This window comes from Rhinatrema bivittatum, chromosome 17 (assembly GCF_901001135.1).
Source record: "Rhinatrema bivittatum chromosome 17, aRhiBiv1.1, whole genome shotgun sequence".
Taxonomy (NCBI): domain Eukaryota; kingdom Metazoa; phylum Chordata; class Amphibia; order Gymnophiona; family Rhinatrematidae; genus Rhinatrema; species Rhinatrema bivittatum.
In genome coordinates, this window is record NC_042631.1 from 30524852 (window position 1) to 30544941 (window position 20090).

At 43.0% G+C, this 20090-nt stretch overlaps 1 protein-coding gene and 1 long non-coding RNA gene across 2 annotated transcripts in view; one reads left to right on the forward strand and one right to left on the reverse strand.

Annotated features, from left to right (window-relative positions):
• Nucleotides 1–20090, forward strand: part of TRPM5 (transient receptor potential cation channel subfamily M member 5) — a 90408-nt gene that overhangs the window by 51183 nt on the left and 19135 nt on the right. Inside the window, 6 exon segments of the mRNA XM_029582954.1 lie at nucleotides 613–731; nucleotides 3391–3523; nucleotides 5187–5361; nucleotides 13811–13979; nucleotides 17997–18175; nucleotides 19594–19726. Coding sequence (XP_029438814.1) covers nucleotides 613–731; nucleotides 3391–3523; nucleotides 5187–5361; nucleotides 13811–13979; nucleotides 17997–18175; nucleotides 19594–19726 — 908 coding nt within the window.
• On the reverse strand, nucleotides 12953–19672 carry LOC115079398. Its single transcript, XR_003853280.1, has 3 exons — nucleotides 19574–19672; nucleotides 17976–18140; nucleotides 12953–13035 (listed from the first exon to the last, which is right to left on the reverse strand). It is a non-coding gene; the product is annotated as an uncharacterized LOC115079398 (long non-coding RNA).

A 20090-nucleotide genomic window follows, 5' to 3' on the forward strand; every position in this document is an offset into this window, starting at 1 on the left:
TGGTTATCATAAGGATAACTGGATAGGTTTATCCAGCAAACTTTAGGACAGCTCTGTGGCATGACCATAGTAAGTCAGATATGTTACTCGGCTGACTCTGAATATCAAAGCTATCCAGCTAACCTAACTCCACCCAAAAAAGCCCCTGGAACGCCCCAAGGTTATCCAGCTATATTTTAGCTGGTTACTAAGATATCCAACTAAACCTTAGCTGAATACATTCCCAAAACATTCAAATGGTGGCATTTAGCTGCATAACTCATTACTTATCTGGCTAAATTTCATTGAAATAGAAACATGATGGCAGAAAAAAATCATATGGTCCATCTAGTCTGCCCATCTACCCAATTAATTTAGCTTTATAATTCCCGTTACTTATCCCCATGCTTTCTTGTATTCAGATACTGTTCTCGTCTCCACCACCTCCACTGCGAGGCCATGCCATGCATCCACCACCCTCCTCTGTAAAGAAATATTTCCTATGATTACTCCTGAATCTGCCCCCTTTCAACCTCATCCCATGACCCCTTGCTCTAGAGCAAAAATGGACCTCATATTTTGTAATAGCCCAGCCTACAGTACAAAGCTAACATAAATAATTTTTCATTTCAGAGTTTTTTCACTGATGAAGACACCAACTTAATAAAAAAATTTAAAATGTATGTGGAAGATTCCTGGAATAAGTGGGATATGGCTGCCATACTTCTGTTTATAATTGGAGTAACCTTCAGGTTTGTATCTTGCTAAAAGAGTTTGTTGCACACGAACAGTTAACAGTGCAGTAACCAGGAATATCCAGTCATGCCAACTGAACACGCAGCTTGAATTGGTATCAGAGTACCAGTAGCAAGAAAGCTCTAACTGAAGCAGAGACAGAATTTGGGGAAAAGCATGAAACAAGGTAACGAGAGGCTGCCCACTGCATATTTTTGCTGTTGCAAAATGCTAATCCTCTCTTTTTCTTCTCTTGTCCTCCTGTTACTTGCTTGCCACGTTCTGGCATCCCCTCCATTCTGGTCAGTATTTTGGAGGCCTCTAGGAAGTTTCTCTAATTCAGTCTTCTCTCTTCTTCCGCAGTGATCTACTTTTGGATAGTTCCAAAAATCCTTTTTTCTGTTTGACTTGGCAGTTTGCTTTGGCTCCTTTGCACTTCCAGTTAAATTCGAACCCTGAGCCTTCATTTGCAACTATTGGGGGAAACTTTCCTCTATTTGATATCCCCTCCTAACTTATTTACTCCCGTCTTTACAGCGGCAGAGTCCTCAGCCAGGGCCACTCACTAGGGCTCCCTCTGGCATCCTGCAATCATGGGCATTAGGGTGTCACCTTTGCACAGTGACTAACTCCTTCCTTACCAGGGACTGTGACTGAACAATGCTGAATCTCCATGCAGCACACTGCACAGTACTGGCCCCTCCGAGCCAGCCTGCTTTCAAGAATTCTGGTTAGCCAACGTGCTAACATGATTTTCTAACCCACTCCTAATCTTGCTTACAAGGCTCCCTCAATGGGTCATGAAGAGAAGATCGATGTAGGAAGAGTGGCCTAGCGATTAGAGCAATGGGCTGAGAACCAGAGAAGCCAGGATCCAAACCCTACTTATCCCACTGACATTCCTTGTGACCTTGGGCCAGTCTCTTTATCTCCCCTTGCCTCAGCCATCCATTTAGATTTTAAACTTTTGGCCAGGGACTTATCAACATAATCATCATCATTTATTTGTTTCACATTTTTCCAGCAAGAGTTCAATGTGTTACAGTAGACTAATGCTGCAGTACAGTCTTTGAATGTATCATATTTGAATACTTATCACCATTGTACAGTGCTGGATATGTCCTATAGCACTATAAAAATGTATTATAACAGGGTTCCAAGCCTTCATGTACGACATCTTTGGGTAGTTTTTATTATTAGTGCAAGACAAGGTATCGCAACCTGCCAAGATTCATACGAGTTAAGAACTTAACGTGAACTCCTGTACATCATCTGATGCCTTACTATCTGTGTAGTCCTAACTATTCTCTCTCTTTCTCTAAGCCTAGCCTTTATCAGCACCACATATGCACCCAACTACTGAATCCATAGCCATCGCCTGCTGCTGGAAACCGCACTTACTAGTTTGCATCGTCTGCAAAAACAGCCAGATCATTTTACACGTGCTCTGGCCCTCATGATACTTTATCCTCAGCACAAACAATGGCAGACATACAAGGATGCTAATCCTTGCTATACACACTCCAAATTGTTGCTGCTCTATTTGCAAGCCGAGATGCTTCTTCCCTTGACCCTTAACTGTTTACATCTACTCAAGTCAATCCCCTTTGCAGCTGTAGATTTTCCCCAAGATACACTTGTATTTATCTTTCAACAATACACTCATACTGCTCCCTGGGCTAGATGTAATAAAGGGTTTTCCCATTTTCCACCAATGGTAAAAATGCTCAGTGCATCTGGCCCACTGTGATGTAATATTTGCTGCCACCTTTAAAAGCTCGGAGGACTACTTTCTGTGATTAGTCTAGCTATGCCTGATCTTTCCCATTGGATTAAATTTACTTTTTTGGCTAACTGGAGTGAAAAAAAAAATAAGCACAGGTTTTATTTTTAATTAAGAATTGGGTTGATCTGATTTTCAGGATTCAGTGATTTGGGATCGTCACCCAGATAAGAAGTGGTAGTGGTGGCAGCTGGTGTACAGTCTTGTCATACTCTTCATGAAAAGAAGGGCCAGATCTAGGCACAGGCAACATAAATACACACCTAGGGCGCCAAATTTGGAAGGCACCCCACTACGGCTCTCTGGATTTCCAGGCAGGGGCCCTTACAAGCTCTCAAAAACTACTAGTTATGACTTTATAAGGTGTTCTGATGTAAAAAAAAAAAATTCACAGGTTTAATTTTCTCTTAGAAGTCCATCTGAAACATCTTTTCCAAACCACTGACCTTGATAAACAGTGATTTACCCATGTAAATCGCCCTCACTCAATGCAGCCGCATTCAGGAGGAGGTGTTTCCAGGAGTTGTGTTTCGGTCGGCGGAGTGAAGTAACGCATGTAATTGCATGTTCAGTTCTACATGCATTACTGTCCACGAAAAAAAAGTCCCCACACAGAAGATGCAAATGTCCTCAGGTGCTTTGTGCCTGTGGCAAGTCTCAGAGTGAGAACACGCCTGTACTTTTGTTTTGAGAATTGGTGCAAAGTCCGAGGTTGGAAGAACACCTGCCGACAGTGTCCCAGCAAGGACAGTTTGAAAACTGCCTCTCACCCTTAAAAAGAAAAAAAGTCCCATGGGAATCTTGCTGGTCTATGACGACTTGATTCTGTCTTTTGAGTCCAGGGTATGATGCTAACCAGCAGCTAAGTCTTAACTCTTGCTTTTCTACTTCAGGATGCTTAACTCAACATTTGAAGTGGGTCGTACAGTGCTTGCTGTTGATTTCATGGTATTTACGCTTAGGCTTATACATATTTTTGCCATTCACAAGCAACTTGGGCCAAAGATCATCATTGTGGAAAGAATGGTAAGTGAAAGAATTAATAACAAATTAAATTATCGCAGTGGTTGTCGTCTTTTTTTAAGCAGGCGCCACTTTGAATCCAGTGGAGTTGGAGAGCGAAACTGGGTTGGGGGGGGGTATGTGGGCCCCCCCCCTTTCAATGATGTGGCCAACTGAGGAAAAGATGGGGGGGGGGGGAGGTCCTCCTCCAATTTTGGAGGCTGAGCTGGGGCCAGTGCTCTTCACTGCTGCAGTCTGCCTCTCCTATGCCACTGCAGCTAACTGCTAGGGTTGGAGTAAAGATCAGGCTCTTCTCACTATCAAGGGCCTTCTCTGCCTTCTCTTACTCCTCTCTAGTTGTGCAGGGAGGAGAGGGGGCCTTTAATTGCAGATTGAGCACGTGCAGGGTGCTTTTTTCCTTAGTGGCAGTGGACCATTCAGGGGCAACTGTAAGAGTCTGCTGGAGCTGCCACTAGCCTGCAGGCCTTACCTTGGACTATTTGCTTAATGTTAGTATTGTTGGAAATTATAGAGTTCATATTAAAGGCTGTTTACATGACTAATAGTTTCTGTTTTAAAATGAAATGCTTGGATTGAATCCATGTATGTCTTGGTATCAGGCCTTCCAAGCTATTTCTACCGTGTTTACAAACTGGGATATCATATACTGCTCAGAAAAATAGATTTGTCAGCTTATTATATATTCTCCTTGCTCATGTCATTATCAGCTGATGACTATTCTGATGATACCATGGGCATGGAACACACAATTTGTGCTTCATAGCCTACTTTCAAGGAGCAGGGACTGAAAAGCAGTCTGTTTAACATGCCTGGGAACTTTTGATGTTGAGTCAACCTAAGATTTTCAGCAATGAGCAGGGAGTGGGGAGTGTCTGGGCAGTATGCATAATGACTTTTACCTCTTCTCACACATTCACTTGTGCCCAATCACACATGCTCACTCATTTCTTTTTTCCTACTCTGTATCCATCAGCTACAGGAGTTTCCCTCCTTCATACAATGCAGCAGATAGGACGACTCCTCTTTCAGCTGCGCTGATGCTGCCTCTTCACTTTCTTCAGGCCAACGGAAGCCTTCTTCCCATGCATCTGTGTGGTTGACCTTCCTCTTCCTTTTGTGCCTGCGTGGGCCCAGATGATTTCCACTTCTGCAGCCCTTGCAGGCATATCTTTGCAATATCCAGAATTTTGCGGGATTACCCTAGAGCCATGACAATTCCTTCAGCATTCCGGAGTTTCCTGGTTAAATCCAGAGAGGTTCCTGGTATGCTGTTTAGCAGTTATGACTTGGAAGGAGTAGTACAGCGACCTATATAGAAACCAAGCACCTCATGTTCACAAAGGAATGATGAGCTTTTTAGAATTGTTTATAAAGCACTAACTTGAACTTGTGATATTCAACCATTTTTTTCAGACAGTGCTGGATGAGTCTTTTCCTGAGCAAGTGTAGTCAGTCGATAAGGAGAAACTGCTCAGGAGAGAACACATCTTAACGTTGAAAAAGTCATTTTCACTGTCGTAACTTAGTGTGAAAAGGTGATTTTAGCTAGTAAACTGAACAGAGCATGAGTGGAAGTCACCATGAAGATACCCATGGTTGTAGGCATCTTCACGGTGTGACTTCTATAAAGTAGCTTTATTACGAATGTATTTTTTGTCTTTTCTAGATGAAGGATGTTTTCTTCTTTCTCTTTTTCCTGAGTGTGTGGCTCATTGCTTATGGAGTGACAAATCAAGCTTTGCTTCATCCATATGACACCCGTGTGGAATGGATTTTCAGGAGGGTTCTCTATCGTCCCTACCTTCACATATTTGGACAGATCCCATTGGATGAAATAGATGGTAAGTGTCAGGGACTGGCAGGCTGGAACCAGGGAGCAACTCCACAGAAGGAGTACAGAGATGTAAGACAGACCTAGAGCTGATCTTCTGCCTACCCAACCCCCTCCCCCCACAGATCAGTAGGACTTGTCTTGTGTAGAAGAACAGGGCATGAACCGGGAGCTGAGGTCAGACACAGGCTGGAAGCTGAGGGCAGGTTCAGGCAAGTAAGTGCTGGAGACAGAACACAGAACTGTCTGGGACCAGAGGCAATGGCTAGGCCTGGAAAGGCATTCAAGGGACTGGTCTAGACAGAAAACAGAGAAGGCCCAGAGGCCACTAGGCTAGGCAAGGATAACCAAATAAGGCAGAACAACAAGGTAAGGCTGGCCAGGTCAGAGAACCAAAGTCTCAATTAAGAGGCACTGAGGTACTAGATAGGCTGTGTTAAGTAGGGCTGAGACTTAGGTGTTGGGTAATCAGCAAGGAGGTAACTAGCTAGATAGCAAGCAAGGCTCTTTGAAGAGCTATGATGGTGGGAAATCTGAGCAGCAGGCTGAACTTAGTTTTTGGGTACTTGCCAGGTTCTTATGGCCTGGATTGGCCACTGTTGGAAACAAGATGCTGGGCTTGATGGACCCTTGGTCTGACCCAGTATGGCATGTTCTTATGTTCTTAACTTTAGCATGGGAAGACTGCACAGCAGGCAAAACCCTGATAGTAAGGAGAGGACTTTGTATCAGGCAGAAGGCCACATCATCCCATAGTCTTAGCTGCATATACAGTATCTATGCCAATCCAAGTTGTAAAAAAAAAAAGTCAAAAATATTTTGATGGAAGACTGTATTACTATCTAACCATTAAATTAGTTTAAATTATGTTAAGCCTTATATATAATCATTGGTCAATGTAAACATTTCAAACGTACTATTTAAAAAAAAAATTATTTCGCAAATTTCCACTTATCTGCCAAGATGAAAAATTCTCTGTGAAGATCAACAAGGAACTTCAAAATGTCCTATAGCGTCAGCTAAGCCCCAACAAGTGTTCTGCCTCAGGGGGAATGTGCTTCTGCTATATCAGCCACCACTCTTCATGCTTCAAACTTAAATGATGTTTTTCATGCACCAACAGTCATTTAGACCTCAACTTAAACGTTGCCTTTCATGCATCTTCAATTGTAAAGTCTTAAGCAATATTCTTTTTGATTATAACTGTAATAAAATATTATTTTACAATTGTATGACATTAAAATTGAAACCAGCACAAGAGTCTAGTTAATACCAAATTCATCAACCTTTAATTTGTCCAGCTTCTTCTCATGCTCTCAATGTGTCAGTGTACTGAAATTAAATGTCTCTAAATCTTCTGCTTATATACACTTCTACACTAATGAATTCATTTATTCATCAAAGATAAACCGCACCATATTTCTATGGTCCTGATTAAATAATCAAATGCCATTTGATATCTGCATTCAAACCTCAAGGGAACACTGTCTGGAATTTTTGGCTTGACTATCTCCTCTTCTTGAACTCTCCTTACTATGCTCAATGGAAAGAATGACCCTGATCTAGACTATGTTGTACCGCTGGTGCTTGTGGGTTGGTTTTTTTTGTTGTTTTGTTTTGTTTTAAGTAGTAAGGTAACTCCCATATTCTATCAGTCATATTTTAATCATCCTCTTAGTTCTCCCCACATATACCTTTGAGCATGGACACAATCAAATAAGTCACAAAACTGGATAAGCAATTAGTCAATTTATTAAGTCTGTAATTTCTTCCAGATATCGGATCTTACCAAAAATTGTCCCATATAGTTTGGTTACAAAGAGAACAACTCCTGCAGGGAAAATGACCCACAGATCCAAGATTGTTTGCATCAGTTATTGAGGGTAAATAAGATTTTACCATATAGTCTTTTATATTACATCCTTGAGTATAAGATTATCAATGGTCGTGTTTGAAAGATTGCATATAACATCAAAATGTGCCAATGTTTATGAATAATTGAAGCAACAGTCACAGCTTTGTTTGAATTATACAAAACTCAAACTTGATTAAATGTATGCATGCAATTACTGTCTAATATCCACTGTCACATTGAGGGCATTTTTTGCAAGCCTTTTTTAAATCACTGAAAGCAGAGTCATGCACCAGCAAACGTCTGCGTAAATCTTGTGCATTAATTTCAAAATCTTACTTATTGGAACATAAATGATGTAAGGGCAAAAACTATCCCACTGGCAAATTAGATTTTAATTTATATGGATGAAAGCTAGCAAATTGGAGGAAACCTTTCCATAGGTTTTCTGTACATAGATGTACAGATCCAAAAATGATATTTCTTTTCAATGATATTCCATAGAAAATGTTAAATTTGTATCTAAATAATGTAATCATTTGATAAACAAATGCAAATGGGCTATCAGATTTCCAAAGGAAAAAAAAAAAAAGACTTCATCTGTATACTTAGACCACAGAGTTACATGCGGAAAAAAAAAATCAGGATACAAATAAATTTCCTTGAAATTAGCAACAAGCAAATTCACCATATCTGGAGCCATTGTTGCCCCCATCGCTGTATAAATAAAATTCATCCTGAAAACAGAAATAGTTAAGACACAAAACCATTTCTGCTATGCCTAAGAAGTTAAAATTAAAAATGCATAAAAGATGCCATTTAAGTATGAAGCATGACGTATGGTGGCTGATATAGCAGAAGCACATTCCCCCGAGGCAGAACAAAACATAGAATTATGTTACATATAGAAACATGGAAACATAGAAATGATGGCAGAAAAGGACCAAACAGTCCATCCAGTCTGCCCAGCAAGCTTATGGTAGTATCTGGGTCACCCCCATACTTAGTTTCACAGGCTGTAAAGGTTGGGACCCTTATTGGTTGCTGTCTGAGACTAATTCCTTGTTACCTCTTGCTGCTGAGAGAGCAATGTTGGAGCTGCATCAAAAGTATCAGGCTTATTGGTTAAGGGTAATAACAGCTGCATCAGCAAGTTACCCCCATGCTTGTTTGTTTTCCCAGACCGTAAAAGTCAGGAGTCCTTATTGGTTGCTGTCTGAATCCAATTCCCCTTTTCCCACTGCCATTGATGCAGAGAGCACTGATGGAGTTGCATCAACAGTATGAAGGCTTATTGGTTAAGGGTAGTAACTGCCCCACCAGCAAGTTATCCCCATGCACTCATTTCCTCATTTCCATCCTCTAGCCTTTACAGATCCACAGTGTTTATCCCATGCCCCTTTGAATTCTTTCACTATTTTTGTCTTCACCACCTCCTCTGGAAGGGCATGCCAGGCATCCACCACCCTCTCCGTGAAGAAATATTTCCTGCCATTGGTTCTGAGCTGTCCTCCCTCGAGTTTTATTTCATGACCCCCTAGTTCTACTGATTTCTTTCCAACAGAAAAGGTTTGTCATTGATTGTGCATCATTAAAACCTTTCAGGTATCTGAAGGTCTATTTCATATCTCCCCCCTGTACCTCCTCTCCTTGAGGGTGTACATATTTAGGTCCTTCAACCTCTCCTCATGTCATTGATGGAGACCCCACCACCACCACCACCATTTTATTTGCCCTTCTCTTGACCGCCTCCATCCTGTCTCTGTCCCTTTTGAGATACGGTCTCCAGTACTGAACACAGTACTCCAGGTGAGGCCTCACCAAGGACATGTACAAGGGGATTATCACTTCCTTTTTCTTCCTGGTTATTCCTCTCTCTATGCAGCCCAGCATTCTTCTGGCTTTAGCTATCGTCTTATCACATTGCTGGGGTATAGCTGACGCTAGAAGAAGTTAAGTTCTTTATTGATCTTTACAGATAATTTTTCGCTTTATCAGATAAGTGGAATTTTATTTGCAATATAAAAAGTTTTTGAAAAATAATAGTAGTTTAAATTATGTAGACGATTAAACATAAGGCAAATTGAAAGCTGCGAAGTTGTTAGCGCCTACCTACTGGCAACTGTCATCCATCAGCTGTACCTTACTTAGAAGCTCCATATTCAGTTTTTAATAAAGCCATCCAAGCTTTTGCCTTGATCAGTGGACACTTTAGAGGTCAATATTCAAAGTTTGTTTAGTGCTATTTAGCTGCATAAGTGTAACTTATGCGGCTAACTGGCGAGCCACTGAATATGTGCCTGTGTTCAACGGAAGGTTGAACACAGGCACATATTGAGGCACAGGCACAAAGGTTCATGCGGCTAACCTTTTAGATGCATAAGTTGCATGTACTCAGTGGGCAGATCGGGGCAGAGTGACTTACTCACATAACTTATGCAGCTAAGTAGTGATATTTGGTCTTAGCTATAATTTCGCCTGGATAACGCCCGCGATAAGAAAAAAGGACGTGTCTATGAATTTTTTTTAATTACTGCACCCTGGATACTTGTAGTTTGCTGAGAGAGAGAGAGAGAGACTCTTTATAAGGCCTTCATAGTATTCAACTATTTAGATCACTGTAGGAGGGCCAGCTAATAACTCTGAAAGTTTGGTGGTGGTTTAGGGTTTTGGAGCCAGTTTTACATGCAGAGTGAAACATACGAATAGCACAGTACACCCTCAGTGAAGATTTGTCGTCATTTGGAGTGAGGAAAGTCTCACAAAGATGAGATTTCTACAATGTTCTCTCACTCTGGCTTAATGGACTCTGGGTCACTGCCCTCCTATAGTGATATAAATAGTTGAATACTGTGAAGGCCTCCTCAAAGGCTCTCTCTCCACTCCCTCTCCTCAAGCCCAAAAATGGTCGAAATGCAATTTGCAGTCTTTATCATGCATTGCATTACGGCTGTTTCAGGTATTTCGCAAAGCTTAATTCCAGGAAAAAAGATGCAGTTATTTCCAGCTTTTAAAACGTGCGACAGCATGCATTACGCTATCGCACAGTTCAAAAATGCCCTTCATTTTCATTAATCCTGCCCAAACCCCTCCCCAATCCTGCCCCTTTGAAAAATCTGCATTTGTGCTACATGCTACCATTACTATCGCATGCGTTATGGCATTATCACAGGCGTTAATGCCATAACGCATTTTGATGAATGACCCTGTAAGTTAGATCTGCCATAGACCTGCCATAGAGTGCTTAGCCGCATAAGTTATAACCGGCTAAGTTAGACCCTCCATAGAGCAGATCTAACTTAGCCGGTTATGCCTTATGCGGCTAAGTGCAAATATATATATGCATATATTTAGTGACATAGCCATGCCACTGAATATACTGTGTAACTTAGCCAGATAAGTTATATCCAGCCAAGTTACTTAAACTGCTAGCTTTGAATATTGACCTCCTTAGTGTATTTTGTTACGACCTCTTCTACCTTCTTTTTGGTCATAGTTTAACACAAACAGGTATTGAGTTTAAACAAATAATTTTGACGTATAGAAGGATTTAATAGGTATTGATATGTGAAATGCCAAATTTTCTCTGTTAATATTTTTGCAAAGCAATTGAAAATATTTGCCTTCTGCAAAAAAAAAAAAACTTTCACTAAAGATTTCAGCAAAATCTTACTCTTTTGTACAGTCAAAATCTAGTGAAAACAGACTAGAAATCATTCTCTCATCACACCCAGATGCATCTAAATTTGAAAACTGACTTTTCAGATAAAACCAAACAAAGGTTTAGAAGAGTGAGAGCAACAGAGACAACTGGTTATTTCCATGTGTATTAATCTGCAGTTAGAGATCACTAAGACTTTCTCCCCACATAGAAGCGGGAACTTTCAAAGTGACGCCTGTGCACACATGTGCACGCATTTGCCGGCACGTGCACACGGACACACTGATTTTATAACGTGCGCGCATCTATGCACGCATTTTATAAAATCAGCTACCTGCGTGTACATGCGCACAATTTTATATCGACGCACAGATGTGCGTGTGAATGCCGCTTCAAGTGAATAAAGTGGGGGTTTTAGTAGATGCGCGTGGCGACGCCAATATCAGTTTTCCAGGCCCTTCCCAGTTTAAGCATACGACTTCCATACTCCCCTAGCTAGCCTGCCTTTCTTTTCCTCTACCTGCCCCAACCCTTAAAATCCCACTGACTAGGCTAGAATTTTTTATTTTCCTACCCTACACGCCATCCACAGCTGAAGTAAAGGTATGCGGATAGGAACCTCGGTGCGTGCTTGTGCGTGTCAGAGTTACGCACTGGTGCCATTAGGAAAATCAGGAATGCCCGTGCCCCGCCCCTTTTTCACAAAACATTTTTATCTGCATATCAGGAGATACGTGCGTGGCCGCAGGCCTTTTAACATCCGCGCTGCCGGGCACTTCCGAGTCACACGCATATCTCCCGGTTTTGCCGCACGCAAATCTTTGAAAATCTACCTCAGAGTGAGGCTCTTATCCATTATATCATGAATGAATGGTAAAAGGAAAACTGGTTTAGCACACTTACTGTATTTCATTCATTCTACAATACCTAGGGACTTGTTCTGAGGGAGCAGAGAGATCAGTTTTAGGTATGCATATAGATCGCGTTCTTTTTCACACTCTTGTGTGCCTATGCCTGGAATTCCTGTATTGGGTAACAGCTGTGATATTTTATTGGGCAGAAACCCCCCCCCAACATGTAATAGAACACAAACCTTGGATCCCAAAACAGCCGCTGGTAGCTTGGAGAAATTAAAATCCCCCAAAAGGCATCAGCTCTTTCTAAAGCTTTCCTAAACTGTCTAGGAATAATCATGAGTCATTTTAAAACAGTCCTGAGGACTACAGTCCTCACCCTAAATGAATCTGTAAGCTTCAAATTGAGTAATCTGTACCACTCGGTGCACAGAAATGTGTGCGTGTGCATGGTGGTGGGGTGGAGAGAAGTTAGACCTTGCATAACAAACCACCAGGAAAAATGCAGCACCCAAGGCTTATAAAGATAGAAGAGGCAAGTGTCTTTTGGAGCCCATGAAAGACAATTTATTTAAATATATTGGATGTGAAATAATAATTTAGGCTTTTATATGGTACCATAGTCATCAAAATGGTGTCGGCCACAGAGGCCATGGCCTGAAGAAAATCTCGCAGAATCGCGGTGGGAAATCCGGGAGCGGGTGAGGCAGGCAACCGCTGTTTAATGGCGGGAGGACCACAGTAGTGGTGCATCAGCTGTGTCCTCCACAGCTGGGTGGTTCAAAGCAGAGGAGGAAGAGAAGGCTGAGGGCTGAGGCACCGTCACTCTCTTCCTCCTGTAGCTGATCAGCATGGGAAGGGGGGATGGTAGGGGCAGAAAGGAAGAGATGTGGTGGGAAAAGAGAAAGGGGGCAAGAGGGAACTGGAGAGGGAGGTGGGGCATGAGAGAGAGAGAGAGAAGGAGAGAGAGATCAGTGGGGTGCAGGAGGACAGAGGGAGAGGATGGGGGAATAGGTTGAGCTTGGCTGTCTTGGCCCCCTCCCCCAACCAAAAATATTCTGCTGCTCCTGCATGGAATCTTACAATAAATATATAATATTATGTAAATGGTGCATAAGTTAATGGAAAATGAATCAGAAGTAATAACATTCAATAAATTCAACATAAACCAACGAAATACAAAGAATTCTCTCTAATCCTAGCAGGGGAGTAACAAGAGGGTGCTCTCACTTACCGAATGTTGGACCCCCACAGTCTCAGTCTTCCTATACAGAGCCATCAGGTCTGTTCGCTGCCCATAAAAGAATGCAACAGACACTGCAGGAAAAAAAAAAAGAATTTCTTTTTTTGAGCTGCAGTAATAGTAGCAAAAGACTTGGTCAATATGTTGGCTAAGGGTGTGCAGCTGAAATATTGTCACTCGTTCTGCTTTGGATTTATTTTTCTGGTTTAGTTTTTTTTTCTGTTTTGTTCTAGCGCACATTTAATTATTTTCGGGTGCCTAAAAACCCATTTCGTGCACACTAAATTGATTTAGTACGTGGCCGTTCAGCAAGTACGCACATGTTGAATCGTGCATGCGCATATTTGATTTAGTGTGCACCGAGCGAAAAGAAGCAAAACGACAACGCATCCCTAATGTCTGCAGAGCTCTTCTTCTAGAAACACTAAGGGGGGGGGTCACATTTCAAAGGGTTTAGGCAGCTATTTTTAGAAATTAGGCACCTAAATTGGAACCTTTAAAATCTTCCTGGGCAGAGGGTCTAAATTTAAGTCCCTAAAAAGAGAGCATGGTCAGATCAGAGGACATAAGTGTTTAGCACTGGTGTTCAGCCCTAGGTGCCTAATTTAGGTGAATAAATAGATGACCTAAAAGTTAGGTGCCTCAGTTTTAGGTTCCTAAAGTTAAGTGAATTTTCAGCCCAAAGCTTAGGCTGCTAAATTTGACTGAAACTTCCCCAAAGTTTTTAGGTTGAGCGCTCTGCTTTTTTTGAATATTGGCCTATGTATACACACATGCATATAGACTGAGCGTTAATATTATGGAAAAAAAATAACACACACCTGTATCATACATTTCTTTGCATTGTAGCATCTCGAATACATTTCAGTAACTGTTCAGTTAACCCACTGAAGATACTGTTGGATGATTCCCCGTCATGTCCTAACCTCTATGCCAACTGGCTAGTTATACTTTTGCTGGTCATTTTCCTGCTGGTTACTAACGTGCTTCTTATGAATCTCCTGATTGCTATGTTCAGGTAAGTGTAAACTTTGCAATTCAGTGAGTGCCAAAAGAAATTGTCATTGTCGTTGTTAATGGAATTAACTCAAACTCCTCGCTTTGCATACATAATTCTGTAATAGCTCAGGAAGAAAGTCTCCCACTGATGCACTTTGTGACCTTGGGCGAGTATCTCCCACTGCCTCACGTAAACAGATTGTAAGCTCTTTGGGAAAGGGACTTCTCATACCTGAATACTTATCACCATTGTACAGCATGCATATGTCCAGTAGTGCTATAGAAAGGAGATGTAAACAAAAGGAGTGCCCTACTGGTTAAAGCAAATAGCTGAGGTATACACCAAGGTTCAAATCCCATTTCCCCACTACCAACATCTTAATGACCTTGGGCAAGCTACTTTATCTCCTGTTGCCTCCGGTATCCACAGATTGTAAGCTCTTTGGGTTGGGACATATTGAATTCAAATAAAGCTGTAAGCTGCCGTAAGCATCATTTGGAAAGGGGGGGAGGGGGGGGGGCTAAAAATAATTATTAAACTTTTAATCTTATAAAATATTCCAAGTTGGGAATGGAATTTTCCAATTGGAGCAGGAGGATGGCAACCCCCTGGCACATTGTATACGAATACCTGTATCCTGTCCCCGCTGGTATTTTCCGAATTTGCGCATCTAACCTAGTGAAATTAGCAGAGCTCGTTTAGGTTTTGAGAAGGTGGTGCTGGCAGAGTGCAAGCAGCGTGCCGGGCTAATGGGCGAATTTGCATCCGGAGTGGAAGGACCTTGCATGGGGGATGGAGTACTGATGATTGTGTCAGCTTGAGCATTCGGAGGCCTCCAAAAACATCTGTTGGGAAAACTTCTATTCTATGGATGGGCTGAATGGACACGTGGAGCGTTTCTACATGTTTGTGTGTCACAAACAAGCCCAGAAAATATTCCCAGGTAGCTTAAGTATCCTTGCCTCTATGGCCATCAGAGCCCACCACAGTAGCTTAAGCCGTCTTCCTTCCCTCGCTCCCTGGGCTGGAATGCATTGTTTCCGACAACGGCCAGGGACCAACACCTGGGCCTCGGCTTGAATGCGCTTGGGCCCTGCTGGCTCTGCTGCATAGCAGCGCACACAGTGCTACAGCTTGAGTAGCTGGAGCCAGATGCTGCAATGTTTTTTGTTTTTTTTACAATAGAAATCTATTAACGGTGTTGGAGAGTTCTGTAGCCATGCCTCAAAATGAATGGGGATATAATCCAGATGGGCTTTTCAATAGATTAAATAGATGCAACAAGATCTCAAATATTCATTGTGGATATCCTAGAAACTAGACCAGTTGGCGGGAAGGAAAGGTGAAGGGCCTGAGAATCTGAACCGAGATCACGTTCTAGTTACCATATTTTTCAGTTTATAAGTCACCCCACTGTATAAGCTGCACCCTTGTATATACAGCCATTTTTATGAAAAAGCTTGTACACCTTTATATAAGATGCACCTGTTTGCACAGAGACCGATGTGTTTCTGCTATGTCCTATGCGATGCCTGGATATCACTGCCTAATCAGGTTCAGAAAGTCTTAATCTTCTGTGTCACTCAGAAAGACAGCGGCTGCGTAGGGCGAGTATGCTAATCATGGTTATGGCACACGGGAGGATCAGGCATACTAGGCGAGTGCCAGAAGTAAGTGGTGTTCGAGAGGCGGCATGGAGGGTTGCTGTCATAAGTGTCATGGATGCTCTTATGGTAAAGAAACACTGTTCAGAGGCTGAGCACAGGAGACCGGGGGGGGGGGGGGGGGGGGGGGGGGGGAAGACAGAGAGAGAGAAATCCAGTAATATTTAGAAAAAACAGCATATATCGCACAGTTGTTTGAGATGCACTGCCGAAAATTAGAAAAAACAATATGCAACTTATACCCTGGAAAATGCTATTTTAGCTCTATTTTTGCAACAGGGAGGGTCATTTTCAGAGGGACTTCTGCAGATAAAACAATGTTTTATGCACCGAAATGACCCTTTCTGAAATTGCCTTCCTGATGTGCAGGAACACTTCCATGCTTATGTCAGGTAGGGGTGTAAGATTACATGGACTGAATAACGGAATTCTCAGGGGGAAAAGCAGGGTAGAGATTTGGATTTGCAAAACGTATGCAGGTAAATTTTCAAGAAAAAGTTCCGTTCCACTTTTAGCAGGTGTAAGTTTGGGCGGGTGTATTTGGTGGGAAATTTTACAAAGTGGGTTTTGAAAATTGGAGTAAGCTATGAGGGATGTTCCAAAATCACCCCCTTAATGTTTTGTTACAGTAAGAATGACAACTTTCACATTAGGGATGTGCAGGGAATAGAAATTCATTTTCGGTTTTCAGTTAAGTTAACAGAAGGTTTTTTTTCCTCCCACAAATGTTGGTTCCTGGAGATATTTGATTCATTTGATTTGTGTGGAAAAAAAAAAGTCAAATATAAAACAAAACAAAAAAATACAAACACTCAAAAAAACGAAAACAGGGCCTCCTGACTACCACCCATCTGTCCATCCCACACAGAAAAAATGCCAGAGCCAGGATCCCCCTCTAGCCCCCCCTTATCCAGTTTGGCGGAGATTCGCTGGTGAGGCCTAGATCCGGGCCAAAGCCTCAACCTTACTTAGGCCACGGTATGTTGCCTCCATCTCTGCCTAAGCAAGACCAAGGCTTCTACCTAGGCCAGAACCGGGGCACAAGCCTGATGCTGTGGCCCAGTCCAGAGACAGGGTCCTGCTGCCAGGGCTTCGGCCCAGACCCAGGCTCGATGCCAGAGGCCAGGGCCCAGGCTCAACACTGCGGCCCCATCCGGAGACTGTATCCCGATGCCAGGAACTTAGCCCAGAGTCAGGCTCAGGCCTCAGAGCGCTCCTCTTCAGCCTTTCTTCAGCTCTTAAAGCCAACTGATGCCGACCTATGAGGTCACGCCAGAGAATTAAATCCAGTACATTCACCCCAGCAAAGGGTGCCATTTTGATGAATAGCAATGCCGTAGAATGCCATACAACAAACTGGTACCCTCTATTGGGCTGAATGTGCCAGAGTTAATTAACTCTGGCACAACCCCAGAGGACAGCATTAGTTGGCTTCAAGAGTTGAAGAAAGAAGACTGAAAAGGAGCACGCCAAAGCCCAGGCATCAAAACACGGCCTCAGTGCCAGGCCCCGGCATGAGAACCTCATCTCTGGACCGGGCCACAGCATCGGGATAGGCTGAGGCCCAGGTATCAGGACTGAACCTCTGCGCTGGGCCCAGGTCACTGGGACCCAGTCTCTGGACCAAGCTGCGGCATTGGGCCTGGGTCCTGACCTAGGCCGAAACCCCGGCTTTGGGCCTGTGTCTGGGTCGCAGCCACAGATTCAAGCTTGGGCTCAGGCTCCAGCCTAGGCGGCAGCCTTGCACTAGGCTGAGGTCACGGCAACCTACTGAGGGGCTTCGCAAGGCTGAGGCCCAGATGTCGAGACCTGGCCTTTGTCAAATACCCAATAGATCAGGTACTTTTTTTTTTTTTTTTTTTTTTTTAATTTTTGGGGGTCTCAGCTGAGATCCCAGCATCACACTCAGGCCTAGGCCACAGTTCTTGCTTTGGGCCTCAGCCTACACCCTAGGTGGAGCCCCAGCACCTGCATCACACTTGAGTGTAAGCCAATGCCAGATGCAAAAATTTAAAATGAATGTTACGAATAGGGTTCATTCCATTCGGGGGGGGGGGGGGGGGGGGGCCTGAATGAAACAAAGCAGCCCTATTCTTCGCATTTTACATATTGGTTAATGAATGCACATCCCTATTTCACATGTCAGGTTGAAAATCCAATATATTAATGGTTGGAAACATATCCTTCCCCATGGTTCATGTTCTTAATTTGAACTTAACAAGAATCGAAACACCATTAGCATGCCTCAAACTTCACATCAAAGATCTGAGGGCTGGGGGAAGAGGAGGGTGAAGTGAACCTAGTTAAAAGCAAAAAACACTGAGGTTTGTGCTTGGAGAGGAATATTTACCAGCTGGGCTTTTTCATCCAGTTACACTTTTCAGGTTGTTCAGGGCAACGCCGATATCTTCTGGAAGTTTCAGCGTAACAACTTGATCGTAGAGTACCATAATCGGCCCGCTCTAGCGCCACCATTTATCATCATCAGCCACCTGAATCTCATTCTCCGGAAAATCTTTAAGAAACAGGAGCACAAAAAGGAGCACCTAGGTAAGCTCACTCGGTGGAAAGATGCAGACCTAATCCCAATTGTACTGTGCCCCACTGGCCTGAGTGAAAAGAACCTCCAAGCGCAGCTTGATATGTTGGCTGGTACATATTACATCCTATGAATGTTAGATGGAAGCTTTTTGGCACCATGCATGTAGTGAGGGAAACACTGGCAGCAAATTGGAGAGACTGAGATCGTAACCAACATACCCTTGGCTTATGAACGCAGTTCATTCCTGTCATGGTGTGCATACAAACAAACAAACCTATTTGGAGACGCTGCGCCCAGAATGAAAGGGTCAAGCAGTGCACGTGATATCTCAGCGGGTGTTACCGTTATCAAACCAGGCAAGTTGTGGTTGTGTCACTCCCTGGGCGCAGCGACTTTGCTGAGCCTAATGTGCAGAGTTATGCGCCTGTCACTGTTAAAAACCTTACCAGATGCTGTTCACAAAAGGGCAAGCTCCTCTCTGTGTGCTGTCATATTTTTTTTTTATGTTCAACTCTGATAGAACAATAAATTCTTTGCCCACAGAGATAACCTCCAAGCAGTCTCCTCACCCATCCTGCCAAAAGCCATACTGTAGTTACAGCCACTTCTTGCAAGGAAAACAACAGCCAAACCAAGCCCATCGTCCACATGAGTGTTATAAGAAACTCTTTAGATTCATACTTCTTGCTCCGAGTGACAGGGTTTGCAAATAAAGGTCCCAGATATACAGAAATGTTAATTGAACATCTCTCTTTGAAGTATTGAGGAGGCCAGGAGCTGGCAGGACAGTAGATTTAGCAGGATTTTCTCCCCCCACGGGTACATCATGTGAGGATCCCCTGAATGAAATGGCTCCCTAGGGACTCCAGCCCGATTTCCCTGCCCGCTGTTCACTGTGTAAGAAGAACTAAGCAAGTCAGTGAGGCGGCTTGTGAACGAGATGACATGGTTTGTTCCTGCACACCCTTTGGGTTTCCAGCTCAAATCGGAACCGACCTCTATCAGACTATGGTACATTAAACCTTCTTGCACTGCTATCCAGGGCTTCTTTCCCTCTATTTTTATTAAAAAAAAAAAAAAAAAGTTCACTTAACCCAGCCATCACAGAAATGATACCTGGCAGGGTCAGGAACCTGCTATACGTGGAGCCTAAGAGTAGACTGCAGGTGTCACTGTTGAGCAATGGCTGGGACTCCTCCACAGACCCGTGAATCAAACTCAGGTCTTCTGTTACCGCACTACTGGGCCTACTCTAACTTAAATTATTACATCTTTGGGGAAAGGAAATATAGTTTAGCCTACAGTGAGCCACTGCATTGTGAAAGCATTCTAATGCTTAATTCCCGTCCTCTGAGTCCTACTTTCTTATCTAAGCGGTGGCTGTATATTTTGTTCACAGACTGTACCTTTTCTATCTTCTCCACAGAAAGAGATCTTCCAGATGGCCTTGACCAAAGAATTATGGCCTGGGAAACTGTCCAAAAAGAAATTTATCTGGCAAATCTGGAAAAACAGAAGAAAGAAAGCAATGAAGAGAGACTGAAGACAGCATCTAACAAGTAAACATAAAAAAAATTCTCAATCCAATCATTCGATTCATTCAACTAATCAGCCCAGGCTGGGACAAGAACCAACAGTCCCCAGTGAGATGTTTGCAACACCTATAGCAATCCATGCATGGCCTCCTGCAGAATTTAGTTTCTCTCATTGGTAGCTTATTCCTGCTTCAGGGCTTCAGTTCCTTTTATAATCTTCTCGGTACCCTTCACTTTGCAGCCCCAGCTTCCCAGATATGGAAGAAGGCTCACACCTACTCTATGACATAAGCAAACTAATGCAAAGCAAGCAATATGCAAAGTATGGCGGGAACGGCTTATTGCTTTGGAATAAACCTCAGGCTTGTTCTTAAAGGATGACTTAATG